Source organism: Bos taurus, chromosome 17, assembly GCF_002263795.3.
Source record: "Bos taurus isolate L1 Dominette 01449 registration number 42190680 breed Hereford chromosome 17, ARS-UCD2.0, whole genome shotgun sequence".
In the NCBI taxonomy this organism is placed as follows: domain Eukaryota; kingdom Metazoa; phylum Chordata; class Mammalia; order Artiodactyla; family Bovidae; genus Bos; species Bos taurus.
This window is the reverse complement of record NC_037344.1, coordinates 71,517,223-71,533,444: the sequence shown is the minus strand read 5'-3', so window position 1 is coordinate 71,533,444 and position 16,222 is coordinate 71,517,223. Positions and strand designations below refer to the sequence as shown.

Sequence of the window (16,222 nt, the reverse complement as noted above, 5' to 3'; positions counted from 1 at the left end):
TTACGGTAGCATAGACATAGCATAAAGTTTACCATTTTAACCATTTTTTTGTGGGTTCAGTTCTGTAACACTCAGTGCATTCACATTGTCGTGTGACCATCGCCACCGTCCACATGCAGAGCTTTCTCATCCGCCCACACTGATGCTCCAGCCCTTGAACAGCAGCCTGTCGTTCTCCGCGGCCCCAGGCCCGGCGCCTGTCCTTCCGCACTGTCTCTCTGAACCCGCCTGTCCTGGGCGCCCCGTGTGCGTGGACCTGTACAGCGCTTGTCCTCCGTCTGCCTTATTTCACCGCATGTAATGTCTTCAGGGCTCACCCATGTTGGAGCAAGAGTCAGAATTTCCTGCCTTTTTAAGGCTGAATAAGGTGGCTCAGCGGTAAGGAATCCGCCCACCAATGCAGGATACGTGCGTTCGACCCCTGGGTCAGGAAGATCCCCTGGAGAAGGAAGTGGCTGGCCGTCGCAGTATTCTTGGCCAGGAGAATCCCCATGGATGAAAAAGGCTAGCGGGCTATAGTCCACAGGGTCACAGAGAGTCGGACGTGCCTGAGCACACAGCACGGTGTCCCATCGAGTGGGTGGACCACCGTCAGCCATTCATCCTCGGGGGGACACGGGTTTCCATCTTGCGGCCGCTGTGAGCCTGGGTGTGCAAGCGTTTGTTCAGCCTTCTGCTGCAAGTGTGTCTAAGATCGTAGGCGGGATGGCTGGCCTCACCCCTAGAAGCCGGGAAAGGGGAGGGTCTGCCCGTCGTCCACAGCCGGGTGTGGGCCCGGAAGGCCCAGAGAGGCCCACACCAGGCCGAGGGGCCCTCTCGGAGGCCCTGAGGCTGGGTGTGACTCTGGCCTTTCTCCTCTCCACAGCGATGCCCTTTGCCTTCTGTACGAGAGAGAAGCTTCCCTGGACGGAATTTGCCGAGTCAGCAGAGGACGGGCCGACCATCAAGTTCTGTCAGGAGGTAGGACGTTAACCGGCCTTCAGCCGGCAAGCCAGCCTGGGGCGGCCGGACACGTGCGGGTCAGAGCACAGCCGCCGCGGCCGGGTGGCCCTGCCCCAGGGCGCGTGCGCCGGCCTGGCCCTGTTTTTGCCAGATAAGAGTAGATGCGACTGTTTATTGCCCTTTTTTTTCCCTTAAGTGCCCTTTCACTTGAAATCAGCTTCAGAGCCAGAGGGGCCCCGCATGCCTCTTTAAAAACGACACTAATGAGCCGGTGTTATTCATGGCTGGCGAGGCCTCCGTTGCTGCGTCGAGGCGAGCGGGGGCTCCTCTCGAGCTGGGCCCCCGGGCTCCCGGGGTGCCGGCTTCGGCGGTGGCGGCTCCCGCTGCTGCCTGGAGCGCGGTCTCGGTAGTCGGGGTGCACGGGTTCAGTCGCTCCGCGGCGGGTGGGATCTTCCCCGACCAGGGCTCGATCCCGTGTTCCCCGCCTTGGCAGGCCGATTCTTCCCCACTGGACCCCCCAGAGAAGTTCCCCTTCGTGGCTTTTTAACTGAGGGAGCTGCAGCCCACAGAGGGGGCGTGGGGGTGACCCGCCCAGAGCAGGGTCTGCAGCCGGCAAGAGGCGGCCCTGGCACCTGGGGACAAGGGTCAAGGCCGCGTCCCTGGCCAGAGCCCTGTTACCCCACTTGCCGGGGCTTGACGGGTGTGGCCCGTCTCATCAGTGTAGAAACTGGGCCTCATTTTTCTTTATTTAAACCTCATAATGTGTGTTCCGAGATTCTGTTTACATGCATTGTCCAGGAAGGGCAGCTGTGCTGGGGCAGAGTACAGGTCCGTGGCTGCCAGGGGCTAAGCGGGGAGAAGGGATGAGCGGGGATGCTCACGGGGACGGGGTTTCCACTTGGGGTGTTGACAAATTTCTAAAATTAGGTTGTGGTGTCGGTTGCACAACTCTGAGTGTACTGAAACCCACGGAATGCTGCCCTTTGAAGCGATGGACTTTATGCTCCTTGAAATGCGTCTTCATGGAGCAGTCACCCCAAAAACCCCCATGACGTCCCACATGGTGGCTTATGCTCATTCTCACCTCGGAAAACTCCCTTCATTCCTGTGGAAACTCCGGGGCTTTTGGAGCAGCGCTGTGACCACAGTGATCCTGTCAGTACGGAGCCGTGATTCCAAGCAGCCCTCTTCCCAGGCTGTAGGGGGACATCTCCCAGCCACTAGGCGGTTGGTTCTGTGCCTTGGACAAGAAGATGACAAGGACGGGGCGGGAAGTGGTTGCAGACGGCGTGCCTGAACCAGGACGGGAGGAAGAAAGGGCAGAAGGAGGGTGGGAACGCGCTGGTTCCAGGCACCCGTGTCTGCATCGAGGGCCCCAGGACCCACGGCCGCCCCCTCGTGGCTGCTGGCATCCTGCTGTGCCGTCACTGTCCTGTCACTGGGGTCGGGGGTGGCGACGGGCTGGTGAGAGCTGAGGACAGATGACCAGCTGCGGCTGCTCCTCCTGGCCCCCAGATCCTGTAGTTCTTATTTGAGACAAAAGGAATTTGCTGTCCAAGAGTTGTGTTTGGTTGGGTTCTGGGTTTCTGAGTTTTTTTGGGTAGATGAGACATATGACGATTTTTTTTCCTTTTTTTTTTAATCTTTTTTTTTTTTTTGGCTGCACCAAGAGGCATGTAGAATCTTAGTTCCTCAACCAGAGGTTGAACCTGTGCCCCTGCAGAGGAAGTGCAGTCTTAACCACTGTACTGCCACAGAAATCCCTTGTTTTCTTCTCTTTATTGCACTAAAAGGGCTTCCCAGGTGGCTTGGTGCTTAATAATCCGCCTGCCAATGCAGGAGAGGAGGGTTGGATCCCTGGGTTGGGAAGATCCCCTGAGGAGGAAGTGGCAACCCACTCCAGTATGCTCGCCTAGGTGCTTTCAGGGACGAGGAGCCTGGCGGGCTGCAGTCCACGCGGTGACTGTGACGTGGCTGAGCGTGCACGCTGGTGGAGAACACGTCATTGGGCGCCTTCAGCACTTTTAAGCAAACAGCTCCGTCGTGCTGAGCGCCTTCCCAGCGCGACGAGACAGGCCTCCAGAACTTGTCGTCTTGTAGCCCTGAAACCCTCCAGCCGCGTATCAGCTCCCCTCCGCCTGCAGCTGCCCGTAGCTGACGTCCCGCTCGGTTTCTGTGAATTCGACCACGTGCGATGTCCCACCGGAGGGCACATCTGCCTGCTGGTCCTTCTGCACCCGGCTGGTTTCGCTCGGCACGACGCGCTCAGTTTCATCCACGTCAGAGACCACAGCCACTCTACCCGTGGGTCAGGACTGCCTTCCTTCTCAGGGCTGGATAATACTCCGTTCAGTCCATCCTAAAGGAAATCAGCCCTGAACATCTGTCGCAAGGACTGATGCTGAAGCTCTAATACTCTGTCGACCGGATGCAAAAAGCCAACTCATCAGAAAGGACCCTGATGCTGGGAAAGATCGAAGGCAGGAAAAGAAGGGGGCAGCAGAGGATGAGCTGGTTGGATGGCGTCACCGACTCGATGGACATGAGTTTGAGCAAGCTCCGGGAGATAGTGAAGGACAGGGGAGCCTAGTAGGCTACAGTCCATGGGGTCACAAAGAGTTGGACGTGACTCAGAAACTGAACAAAATGACAAACTACTCCGCTGCGTGTATGTGTGAAGTCGCTCAGTCGTGTCCGACTCTGTGACCCCAGGCACTGCAGCCCGCCAGGCTCCTCCGTCCGTGGGATTTTCCAGGCAAGAGCACTGCAGAGGGGTGCCATTGCCTTCTCCGACTGCATGTGCACGCCACGCTTTATCTGGTGGGGTTGCTTCCACCCTTGGCTGGTGTGAGCAGCGCTGCTGGGGATGCGGTGTGCGCTCACACTCTCCCGCTCAGTTGCCAGCCCTGTGGCAGCTCCGTTTAACTCCGTGGGGAACCCAACATCATTTATATTCCTGCTGGCATTTTATGAAGGTTCCCGTCTCCACACCCTTGTCAATGCTCCTTCTCTGCTTTTCTCGTTTTGTCTCGTTATTGCCTCTGGGTCTGAAGGTCTGTGGGAAGTGGCGTTAAGGCTTGCTTTTATTTCATTTGTACTGCAGGGTCTGTGATCTTTGTTGAGGGGTCCCAGGGTTGGAAAACGTAAGACTTTGCTCTCTGCACCCTTTAGAATTAGGAAATCTGCCTTAGCCACACTAGAAAGGTCCCCAGGGCTATGTTCAGTATTTTAGAAATCCTGATATAACCCGCATACTGCTGATATAACCCCGGGCTCATGGAAATGTCAAGTCATTTGATTCTGACTAGAACTGTTGAAGTGTAGACTGCTTAAGGATCAGGAGAGTGGGACTTCCATGACGGTCCAGGGGTCCAGACTCTGCACTCTCCCTGCCGGGGGCAGGGCTCAGCCCCTGCTTGGGGAGCTCATATCCTGCACACCAGCCGATCCCAGGCCGATATTACACACAACCAGCAACCACCCGTCAAAGTATAAACCACAACAACGCAGAGCAATGTGAAAATGTGGCCACTGGAAGACTGAAACTCTCTCTCCTAGATCGTGGCTCAAGGAGAAATCAAAGATGGAATTATAGCATGTCTGGGAGAAAAAGATTATACGATCATGTCATATTCAAGCAATGCAAACTGATGGCATGGAATTGTGCCATATGAAAAAAACATCTAAAAAAAGAATAGAGGAAGCGCATTTCGCCTGTTAGCACAGACGTTGCTGTTGTTCGGTCACTAAGTCGTGTCCCGCTGTTTGTGACATGGCACGTAGTAAATGAAGTGAAGGAAGAGACGGTTCTTCTCACTTGTAGCGGAAAGAGAAAAAGGACGCATTTCAGGTCTTTGGGGAGATCCAGAAGTGGGATTCAGAGAAGGCAATGGCACCCCACTCCAGTACTCTTGCCTGGAAAATCCCATGGACGGAGGAGCCTGGTAGGCTGCAGTCCAAGGGATCGCTAGGAGTCGGACAGGACTGAGCGACTTCACTTTCACTTTTCATTCTCATGCATTGGAGAAGGAAATGGCAACCCACTCCACTGTTCTTGCCTGGAGAATCCCAGGGACGGGGAGCCTGGTGGGCTGCTGTCCATTGGGTCGCACAGAGTCGGACACGACTGAAGCGACTTAGCAGCAGCAGCAGAAGTGGGATTAGGGGGTCCTGTGGTCGTCCTGGGTTTGACTTTGGAGGCGTGGCCCTACTGTTCTCCACAGCAGCTGCATCATCCTTCCACTCCCAGAAGGAGTGCCCGAGGACGATGCCGGTTCCTATGCAGCTAAGCTTGGGCATCAGAACAGCGCTGGCATTTGGTCTTTAAAAGGACAAGCACAGAGAGAGCTCGAAACCCAGACACGATCTAGGAGGACCCTCGAGTCCGTCCGTAAAATCGTCCGACGAGTGCTTTGAAAGGAGGGCGATGCCACGTCTGTTTTTCCAGCTGGCGAGGAAGCACGGCATGGTGGTGGTGTCTCCTGTCCTGGAGCGAGACTCGGACCACGGGGACGTCCTGTGGAACACGGCTGTGGTCGTTGCCAGCTCCGGAGCGGTCCTGGGCAAGACGAGGAAGAACCACATCCCCAGAGTGGGCGACTTCAACGAGGTGAGCCGCCCGCCCGGGCCCGTGAGCACCCCGGCCGCCGTGCGGTGTGACTTCCCCGCGTCGCCCTGCGTCACGCGGGCGGCTGGGGTGCGGTGGGAGTCCCGGGCGGGTCCCCACATGTCTTTAGCACAGAGGGCTATGTTCTTGCATATATTAATATTTTTAAAAATATAACCTGAGTTGGCCGCGTGGAATTCTTCTTGAAAGTAAGGAGCATGTTTTCAGGTCTACTATGACCTTCTGCTTTTCTGGATATTCATTCTGTTCAGTTTTTTGTGAGTTTGATATTGAAACTCCAGCTAAAAATCTTAGTTTACTTTAAAAAAAAATAATTGTAATATATAGGGGAACCGTAAGTAACTTTGTTCTCTATTTTCCAAATCTCCTGTAAGTGTCTTATCACACTTCCATAATTTAAAAAATAAAGAGAAAAAAAAAGTAGCACATAAGTTAAAACCAGAAGCGGTAGTCACAAGCGTGGAGTGATTGCTGGGCCCCGCAGGCCCGAGCGCCTCGTCCGTCAACGTCTGGTCCTTGTTCGGGGGAGGGGTCCTTGTCTGTGGCCCCGTGGGGTCAGGTGGCCGTGAGGGCTGCACGTCTGAGCGCAGGTGTGCAGGCTGGGGCTTCGGCCGGTGCTCAGGGCCTAAGCGGTTAGCTGTCCTACCAGATGGGTGGTGTGGACGTCGGCCACACGCCTCAGCCTCTAGTGGTGCTGGGATGAAACCTCAGCCCAGTTTATCCTTGGCATACCGCGGGGAGAAGCTCTGGGGACTTTCTAACGTGTCACCGCAGATCTGTGGGCAAGTGCTCCAGCCACGGTGATCCTCCCTCGGGTAAGCTTGTTCGTGATGTGTCTGGTTTTCAGGTTTGGTGTTTTTTTTTTAGTTTATAAGTGGTCTGAAATTTTGGAGTTTAGAGTCATGCCAGGAGTGTCCCTTAGGGAGGACGGGTGATGTTTTCATTTTTCTGCCAAGCCTAAGAAAAGGGAAGCTTGGCGGCTCAGAGCACCCGCCCGCGGCCCTCTGTCTTCCAGTCCACATACTACATGGAGGGGAACCTGGGCCACCCCGTGTTCCAGACCCAGTTCGGGCGGATCGCCGTCAACATCTGCTACGGGCGGCACCACCCTCTCAACTGGCTGATGTACAGCATCAACGGGGCCGAGATCATCTTCAACCCCTCCGCCACCATCGGAGCGCTCAGGTCACTGGGCCCAGGGGGCTTGGCGGGGGCCTGGGGGCCGGGTTTCGGGGCGCAGAGGCGGGGTGGGTGAACAGCAGACAGGTGACCGCCGGGATGTGCAACGCCCCTGAGCCCCGGGACGGTGAGTGGTAGGGTCAGCCAGCTTAAGCGTCCGTTACAGTCCCCCCTCGAAGCCAAGGGGTTTCCCCAGGTGGTGCTACGGAGTCATGAACCCACCTGCCGATGCAGGAGACGCAGGAGATGCGGGTTCGATCCCGGGGTCGGGAAGATCATCCCCCTGGAGGAGGGCAGAGGAACCCACCCCAGTATTCTTGCCTGGAGAATCCCCATGGACAGAGGAGGCCGGCGGGCTGCAGTCCCCGGGGGTCGCGCAGACTCGGACACCCACACTGAACAGCAGTGCCATGCTACGAAGCACCGTCCTTGGCTGTGGCGAGGTCTCGGGCAGGGACGCCAGCAGGATTCGGGAAAGCTCCCCTTCTTAGGGCCGGAGCATCGGGGGTTGCCTGAGCAGCTTTGGCTCCCCTCCCGTCCCACACGGGCGGGTGACGACGGAGGGGTCCGAGCTGAGGGGGTCCTTGAGAGATCAGTCAAGGGTCTCTGGCATCTGTGTTTACCCAGCCATGTGGTGTTAGCCTTATCCCTGAGCAGACAAAGCTGCTGTCACAGGCCGGTGGGGGGAAGGGGGTGGCGGGCTCCGGGGCCTCCCCGGGGCACTCGCTGGGCTGCAGCGGGGCTGCAGTGACCGGCACCAGAGCCCTTTCGTAGCTTTGCCCTCCCCAGCAGCGGGTGGTTTCCAGCTTTGCCTCATCAAGGAGCAGGAGAGCTCGGGGCATCTGTGTGAATGCCTCTCTCCCCAGCTCACTTCCCCCAGAGCATTCCGGGATCTGCTGTGTCATCGGGGGGGTGGCGGGGACGGGGAAGGGGAGTCTCTGTCCCCAGTGGAGGGGGGCAGCTCAGGGACAGCCTGCAGTCCCCTGGGGGCCCACCCTTTCACTCCTGCCCTCGCTCACCACAAGATTTCCGAAATTTAAATGTGGGGATGTGGCCGTCACTTCACCTCGAACTTGCTGCTGAAAGTGGGGCCCCCTCCCTCAGCTCGCTGATCTGCACGGCTGTCCCTTACAGAACGACCCCGTCCTGTCTGTATCGGGGGGGGGGGCGCTCTCGGGCGCAAGGGGGCAGTCACGTCTGGGGTCTCCTCCCCACCCCCAGAGAGGCAGCGGGCAGCGTGGCCACTGTGACAACGTCCCCTGACAGTCGTGAGGAAGAGTGGCTCCTGGCTGTCCAGTCAGCAAGCCTGGACAGACGCCCCGGAGCAGCCCCTCCTGCCAGCCACGTGTTACACACCCAGCGAGCTGCATCACCCCAGAGGGGTCCCTGAAGCCAGTGCCACCCCCCCATGCACAGCCGCACTCAGGCTGGGAGGGACACAGCCGTAGCCTGGACTCAGATGTCACCTCTCCAACGGAGCACTTCCGGGCTTTTATCAGCCCCAATTAAGCAAACAGAAGCTGCTCAACGTGGTGCACAGGTGATGGCTCATGTCCTTGCTTATTAAACGCTGTCCGTCTTCCTTCCTTGGACAGCATGATCCCACCCACCTGTGCCCTCCAAGGAGGATGCGTTTCTGCTGGGAGCTGGGGCTTTTGGAAGCCCCAGGTCTGAGCAGCTCCCACAGCGTTCACCCTGTTATGTGCTCAGTCGCTCAGTCGTGTCCGACTCTGTGCGGCCCTGTGGACTGTAGCCCACCAGGCCCCTCTGTCCATGGGATTCTCCAGGCAAGAAGACCGCAGTGGGTTGCCATTTCCTCCTCCAGGGCATCTTCCCAACGAAGCCGTGTCTCCTGTATCTCCTGCATTGCAGGCAGATTCCTTCCCGCTGAGCCATCGGGGAAGCCCTTACACCCTTGACCAGATAATTACAGCCTGAAAACCTTGGCTTGAGGGCACGGTGGCGAGAGCAGAGGAGGGCTTCCTGCCTGACGTTGCTCAGGGCCATGTGATGGACAACAGGGAAAAGCCGGAGGGGAGAGAGTGGTCACGGTCAGCTCCTCTCCCCCAGCGGTTATCACCCAGCCGTCCCGGGGCTAACACAGCTCCGTGACCCCCGCCTGTGAGCAGAAAGGACGTTTCCAGGCTGGGGTCAGAACCCTGCCAAGACTCTCCTTGCTGAGGATGGCGGTAGAGTGTGGAAAACGGTACAACAGGTGGTTCGCTAGGTCGAGGGGCCACAGGGTGAATTTCTTAAAATCCTGAAGGGTTGTTTGTGGAATCGACGCTGAGGGTTTACAAGCATGAGGCCCGGCAGGACCCACCAGCTGCACAGCAGCCTCGGCTCACAGCTTCTAGAAGCACCCATCCCCTTCTCTGACGTCTCCCGCCTCCTGTATCAGCACCCCTACCCCTCCACACACACACGGGCGCGTGCAAACACATGGGCACGTCGCGGGAGTGGGCAGGGTGTCCGCACGTAGGGTCCCCCAGTTCCGAGCACCCAGTAGAGGCACAGTGCGGTTTGATGAACCGAGTCACCCTGCGAGCCCTGCAGCCCGAGTGGTCAGAGATTTCCGCCCTCCCACCCTCTCGGGCCACCCTTCCCCTTCCCCACTGTGATGGATTTCAGGGGCCAGCTCTCAGGAACCTCCGGCCTCATCTGAGAGTCTCGGTGTCCTGCCGGCTGGGGGTTGGGTCCTGGCCCCCTCATCCTCCCTGGAGAACCGCAAGACACGTGTTTTGTGGCGCCCGCTCCGCACCTGTCTATTTAATTCCCGAAAATGTCAGCGACGGGCGTGTTTCTGTAAAAATCCTTTCTTAAAAGTTTTGTCAGTTCAGCCGAGCAGCAGGGGGAGAAAAACAGGAAAATGAGTCCCTCCGTCAAGGGTGGGATTTTTTTTTTCCCCCTCCAGACTCGTGAACGCTGCTGAGAATTAGGCTTGTGACAAGCACCCACCCACCCCTCCACCTACTCCCCAGTTTCAGCCAGGTGCATGCTGACAGGAAGGCTCCGGGGCCCTCCGCTCCCAGGCAGCCCGTTTCTGAGTGGGATCGCAGCTCTGCATCCAGAACCCCGATGGCGCTGTTCCTCAGACCGTCAGTGGCCAGCAGGCCCGCTGAATTCCGTGGCACATTTTGCTGGTGGGCTGTGGACGGACACGTGTCCGCCAGAGCAGAGTTTCCCACCGGGTCCCCCACCCCCAACAGGCGCTGGACCTGGGGAGCTCAGCTGTGCCCACGTGGGGATGTCCCTGTCCTGTGCCCGTAGGAGAACCGGGATGGGGGCTCTGCTTCGAGGCTCGGGGTTCAGAAGAGGGAAGCGGGGGGCAGCTCAGGGGAGGTGATGCCTGCCTTCAGCCTGAATTCCTCTCGGGTTTACTGTTTGCCGGGCCTGAAATCTTCCCCTGCAGAGACAGACGGCTTTGCAAGGCGGCATGGCAGGGCTCCCCTGGTAGCTCCAGTGGTAAAGAACCCGCCAGCTGAGGGTTCAATGCCCCCCACCCCGGGTCTGAAAAATTCCCCTGGAGGAGGAAATGGCAACCCACCCTAGTATTCTTGCCTGGGAAATCCCATGGACAGAGGAGCCCGGTGGGCTACAGTCCACGGGGTCGCAGAGTCGGATATGACTTGTACCACAAGGGTAGGGTCTGGGGGGCACACAGGCCCCCAGGCCCCCAGGCCCCCAGCTCCCTTCTGACGTCTACTAGCCTGGGGGGCGGCGGTTGAGTTCCTGACCCCACCTGGCAGGAGGGAATGAGGCAGAAGCAGCAGTTAAGGGGGTCCCGCCAGGCAGCACCCTCTACTCTGCCAGACGCTTCAGCTGCCGGAGAAGGGGATGGATGTTTCCCAAAGCTGTGAGCCGATGCTTGTCTGCACGGCCTCTCTTTGGGGAAGCTTCAGAAGAGGAAACTTTTTTTTTTTTTTTTGATGGCACTGCATGGCCTGTGGGATCTTAGTTCTCCAACCGGGGATTGAACCTGTGCCCTCTGCAGTGGGAGAGCAGAGTCTTAACCACTGCACCGCCCGGGGAGTCCCAGGCAAGGCTTTGATCCAGGGCTGCGGCTGATGCGTCAGGTGCCCTCCACACGGCTGCTTCGGCCCGAGCCCGAGACGAGCGGGCCTGTTGGTGGTGGGTGTGGGGTCACCTGTGGGCGCCGTGAGCAAGACTGGCACCCCGGCCGCAGCTCACAGCCGAGCATCCGTGAGTCAAAGGCTGGGCGGTCGGCAAGCTGGTCCCTCTCCTTCCTCTCGCACAGTGAGTCCCTGTGGCCCATCGAGGCCAGGAACGCAGCCATCGCCAACCACTGCTTCACCTGCGCCATCAACCGCGTGGGCCGGGTGAGTCCCGAGGCTCGGCCTCCGGGGGACCCCCAGCAGGGGAGCGGACAGAGGGATGAGGACAGCAGGCCCAGCCACTGCCCCAGCAGAAGCCAGGCGGGAGGAGCGGCAGTTGCGGGGGCCCTGGTGGGGACCCCGGGGTCGCACCCCCTCTGGGCACACACGCCCCACACCCCGGGGTCCCGGCATGGGGACCCTGGCTGGGCCTGTCGCCGGGAAAGCTGGCGCTGCTCGAGCCCTGCTGTGCTTGCAGCTGAAACCATTTTCAAAGGCTCTCGGCCCATGACCACCACCCAGTACCTGCTTTCTTCCCGTCCTCCCCCCAACCTTGACCTCAGGCACTGAAAGATTTGACTACAAACACCGGGTATTTACCACGTAACAAATCCTCTTCCGCATTCTTGCTAATCAGATGTCAGGCTCTAATCAGAGCATCTGATCAGCCCGAGATAACCCTAAGTGGATCTACAGGAAAGAAACTTGGTGTTTTAACCAGCCCGCACGCGGCGCCCCCTCCCGGCTGGATGCACAGTCCTGGGGAAGGTATCGAGAGCGGGTACCCCCTGGGGCCTGCGCTGCCCCCAGGCTGGGCATTGTGAAGCCCCAGATGCCCTCCACGGCCCCGGGGAACCAGTCTCCACCACGGCTTTCTCTTCTCCCGGCAAACGATAAGCTCCCAAAGGCAAAATCGGGGTTCTTCCCCCTGGGTCTGGGACCCGGGGGGCACGGCTGGGACTGTGTCCTAAGGCCTGCCCCGTCTAACATTGGTGAGCGTCCCGCCAGCGCCCCCTAGAGGTGCGTCTTGTGCATGCACGCTAAGTCGCTTCTCTGTGACCCCATGGACCGCAGCCCGCCAGTCTCCGCCATCCATGGGATTCTCCAGGCAAGAACACTGGAGTGGGCTGCCGTTTCCTCCTCCCGGGGATCTTCCCGGCCCAGGAATCGAACCCACATCTCTCACGTCTCCCAGCGTCGGCAGGAGGGGTCTTCACTCCTCGTGCCAAGTGTCTCTTACCTTGGTTTTATTTCCCAGGAGCACTTCCCAAACGAGTTCACCTCTGGGGATGGCAAGAAAGGTGCGTCCAGCTGACTTTCCGTGGGGCTGATTTGGAGGGGGGTGGGGGAGAACCTGGCTGTCCCTTCTCCATCTGCTGTCTCCCAGCAGGACCCACCCCACAGACCGTGTCTGCACACCTGCCCCCCTACCCGCCTCGTGTGGACCCTGGGCCTGTGACCCCCTGGCACCCCAGATTATGGAGTGGGGACTGGGGTGGAGATGGGCCAAGCTGTTGGGGCACCCCCTGTGAGCTCCCTGAAATAGGGGTGCATATTCCACCCTGCAGACCACACCCCTCAACCCCTAGCTGTCCAGGTGCCCCCAGAGCCCAGCATGGCTGCCTTGGGTTCCTAGAACCCACAGCTTGTTTGGCTCTGCGGGCAGGGCTGGAATCCGCCACGCCCGGCCTCTCCTCTCTGGCCTGGAATGTGGGAGGGGGCCACCCCCATCTCCAAGGAGGTGTCTGGGAAGCAGAGCGGGGCTGAGCAGCCGTGCGTCCCACAGCAGGATCTCCTGAAAGAGCTCAGATCCCCCGACTTGAGGCCTGGGAGACCGGAGCCTCCGGCCCCACGGGGCTTCCTGTCACAGGACCGGGGTCCTGCCGGCGCTGGGCGGCACCCGCACACTCCCCGCACACCTTCGGGGCGGTGGGCACCCCGCTTTCCTGGTGAGGAGCCCAAGGCCCGGAGCGGGGTGAGGGCGACACGGCTGGGCAGGGCCGAGCTCACGGTCGGGGCCCCATGACTCCCTTGCCACGGTGGCTGATGCTGGAGCCGGGAACCAACAGCTCTGCCAGGGAGGCCTGCAGAACGGTTCCCAGGCGCGGGACTCCCGGTGATCCAGGGGCTGAGACTCTGCATTCCTGGTGCGGGGGAACTGCGTTCAACCCCTGGTCAGGGAACAGGATCCGGTATGCCACAACTAGAAAAATAAGCAAACAAACTATATACATATATGTATGTATATCAATAAAACAGCATTTTCATTTCAGTTTTAAAGATCCCGCATGCCGCAGCTAACACATCCCATGTGCTGCACCTAAGACCCAGCACAGCCAAATACATAATAGAAATAAATTAATTAAAAATAATAAAAAGAAAGGTTCCGGGGGCAGAGGTGAGGGTGTTGAGGGCGACTTGCAGCCGGCGGCGGGGCGTCCAGGCCTGACAAGGAAGGCAGGTCCTCGGGGCCGCAGCAGCTACTGGGCAGGGTGTGGGGGCCCTCGTCCTGGGCATCTCCCCTACATGGGTGCGGAGACCACCCGTGTCTGCATGCGCTCACGGGCCTTGCGGTTGCTGCCCCGCAGCTCACCGGGACTTCGGCTACTTTTACGGCTCGAGCTACGTGGCGGCCCCGGACGGCAGCCGCACCCCCGGGCTCTCCCGCACCCGGGACGGGCTCCTGGTCGCCGAGCTGGACCTCAACCTCTGCCGGCAGGTGAACGACATCTGGGGCTTCAAGGTGGGTGTCCAGGCCCCTGCTCCTCCGCGCAGCTGGCCTGCTCCCAGCACCAGAACTGCGTGGCTCCGGGCGGCCTGAGGGCCAGCCGTGTGGGCCCCCCTCCCCGAGCCGCGCAGAAGGCCGGGGGCTGGGGCCTAGGAGGGGAACCACGGGGTCAAACGCTGCCCAGGGCAGCAGGCCTCGATAAATTCTCCACTCATCTGATTTATTAGATTCTGGGCGCCTCCGAGCAGATTCGTCTCAATTTCATTTGTCCAGAGAGTAGAGTGGCTTGGCCTCGCTAATCCTCTTTTCCTTCCCAGGCACTTGTACTTAGCACAAGATGAATGTGTGTGTCTGGCTCTGCCTGTGGCCAGGCCCCAAGTCTGGGCCCGGACAATGGAGGGAAGTGGGTCGAGGAGGGAAGTGGGCCTAGGCGGTGCCGCTGCCTTGCAAGCCACTTCGGCTCCCTGCCTTATGCACCCGCTTGTAAAACAGGAGGCCTTGGGGACCTGACACCCTGTAAGGAAGGTGGCGGGTCTCCAAGGATTGTAAGTGCCCGCCTCCTAGAACGGGGTGCTTGCGGCCTGGGACCCCTCGCCCCGGAATACAGCGCGTCAGGCACACAGATGGAGTGTCGCCGTGTCAGCCTCCCAGGCTGTTTCCACCAACTCCGCGCCCACTTCTCAGCAGATCATACACACAAATACACGTCACATTGTCACGATGGGAGGACTGCCCAGCGCTCCTGGGCGGGGGTGGGGGCGGGCTGGGGGGTGGTGCCCGGGGCCAGCCAGACCGACAGGGCGCTGCCCACGTGAAGGTCTCCTGTCTCTCGTCCTCCTGGGAAGCTTAGATTGATGCCGATTCCGCACGGATGGGAAGCCGGAGCCAGTAATCCGAATGACTTCTCATTAGTAACTTTCTGAAAGCGGAAGCCGTCCCAGGCTGTGATGATGGGCACCAGGTCCTGTCAGAGCCTTGGGAGCGAGGGGGCGGTGTGGTCGCCCTGGGTGGGTTTTACGGCCCCCTCCAGGCCTCTCCCCAGCCGCCGCGGCCGGGATGAGACGCCGCGTGCAGCGGATGGCCCTCCAGAGCCAGGCCGCCGGGGTGTGGATCCGGGGGGCCCACTCCTGCCAGGGATCGGCGGCAGGTCAAGCCCCTCTCGGGTTGGGGGGCGCAGGGGGGCAGGACGGCCCTCCTCCCCGCTGCCTGGGAGCCCGCCACACCTTCTAGGGGAAGATCCCAAAGGTGTTCCAGCAGGAGGCGCTGGGGCGTGAGTCACGTCGGCCTCCGCCCCGGAACCGGGGTCGGAGGGTCACACGCGGGGCGCGGGGCGTCTCCGAACCCCAGCCTGAGGCCGTCCTGGCCTCCGGCCCGCCTTCGGCCGCGTTTCTGTCCCACAGCTGCCCTCTAGTGGCAGCAGGCGGCGGTGCGCGAATGAGGGCGTTGAGAACCAAACGGGAACTGCGCAAAGTCCTGCCGTTTTCGCTTTCAGATGACCGGCAGATACGAGATGTACGCTCGGGAACTTGCCGAAGCTGTCAAACCCGACTACACCCCCAAGATTGTGAAAGAGTAGCGGCCGGCCCTCAGCCCCCGCCCGCCGCTCTGCCCGCAGCAGATGCGCCAGGGCGCCAGGCTCTGCAGTGCCTGGCTTCTCCCTGCTGACTCCCCGATGGCGCTGCTGTCCAGGCTGGTTTTAAGACTGCCCCTGGCGGGCGGGGAGGTTGGTCAGGTGAGGCGGGCTGGCACACGAGCGCCGGGTTTCCTTCTGGGGATGAAAATGTTTGGGAGCGGGGTGGAGATGAATTTGGTCACTCTGGTCACTTTGAGGTGGTTAAACTTTGTTGGGTGAGTTATAGAAATTCAATTAAAAGATGATCCCAGGCACTGATCGTGCAGGGTGGTTTGAAGCGAGACAGATGGGGGACTTGCCCGGTGGTCCAGTGGCTGAGACTCCACGCTTCCACTGTAGGCCGAGGCCGGGTTCAACCCCTGCTCGGGGCACTAAGATCCCACGTGCTGCCACTGGACAGTGCACGTGCTACAACAGAGATGGAAAATCTCGCTGGAAGGCCAGCACAGCCAAATAAGTATCTTCTAAAAAGGAAAGAAGTGAGGGGCTTCCCTGGTGGCTCAGTGGTAAAGAATCCACCTGCCAATGCAGGAGATGTAGTTCCATCCCTGAACCAGGGAGATCCCACATGTCGTGGAGGAACAAAGCCTGCGGGCCACAACTGCTGAGCCTGGGCTCTAGGGCATGGGACCCGCGACCATTGAAGCCCATGCTCTGCAGCCAGAGAGCCTTCCATTTAGATTGGCAGCGACTTCTGCGGACAGGGGGACGGTCATTGGAAGCCGTCACCTTGGCCAGGCTGCTGTCTCCGTTTACCCAATCAGACGCTAATCTGTGAAGGTATTTAGCCAACGTGATTTAAGCCTGTAGGCAGTTAACCAAGCAAGTGAGATTATCCTAGATCATCTGGGTAGGCCTGATTTAATCCGGCCGAAGGCCCCGAGAGCAGAGCTGGGACTCCCGGACCAGGAGGGAATTCTGGCGTGGACCTCAGCCTCCGCTCAGCCCCAAAGTTTGAAATAAGTCCTGCCGACCTTCTTACTACCTCCGTCCAGATG

The 16,222-nt window shown here is 59.6% G+C and overlaps 1 protein-coding gene across 6 annotated transcripts in view; it reads left to right on the top strand.

Moving 5' to 3' along the window:
* The window catches only part of UPB1 (beta-ureidopropionase 1), a 29,277-nt gene that overhangs the window by 11,101 nt on the left and 1,954 nt on the right, over positions 1-16,222 (top strand). The window contains exons 4-10 of one of the 6 annotated variants that reach the window (XR_009490946.1): positions 866-960; positions 5,390-5,551; positions 6,585-6,754; positions 11,007-11,088; positions 12,122-12,164; positions 13,452-13,606; positions 15,084-15,323. Coding sequence is in view for 3 of the 6 variants with exons in the window: in NM_001101050.1 (NP_001094520.1) it covers positions 866-960; positions 5,390-5,551; positions 6,585-6,754; positions 11,007-11,088; positions 12,122-12,164; positions 13,452-13,606; positions 15,084-15,167 (791 nt within the window). In the remaining 3 variants the exon portion in view is untranslated. The other 5 variants (NM_001101050.1, XM_024977052.2, XM_024977051.2 and 2 more) reach the window with 5 other exon arrangements.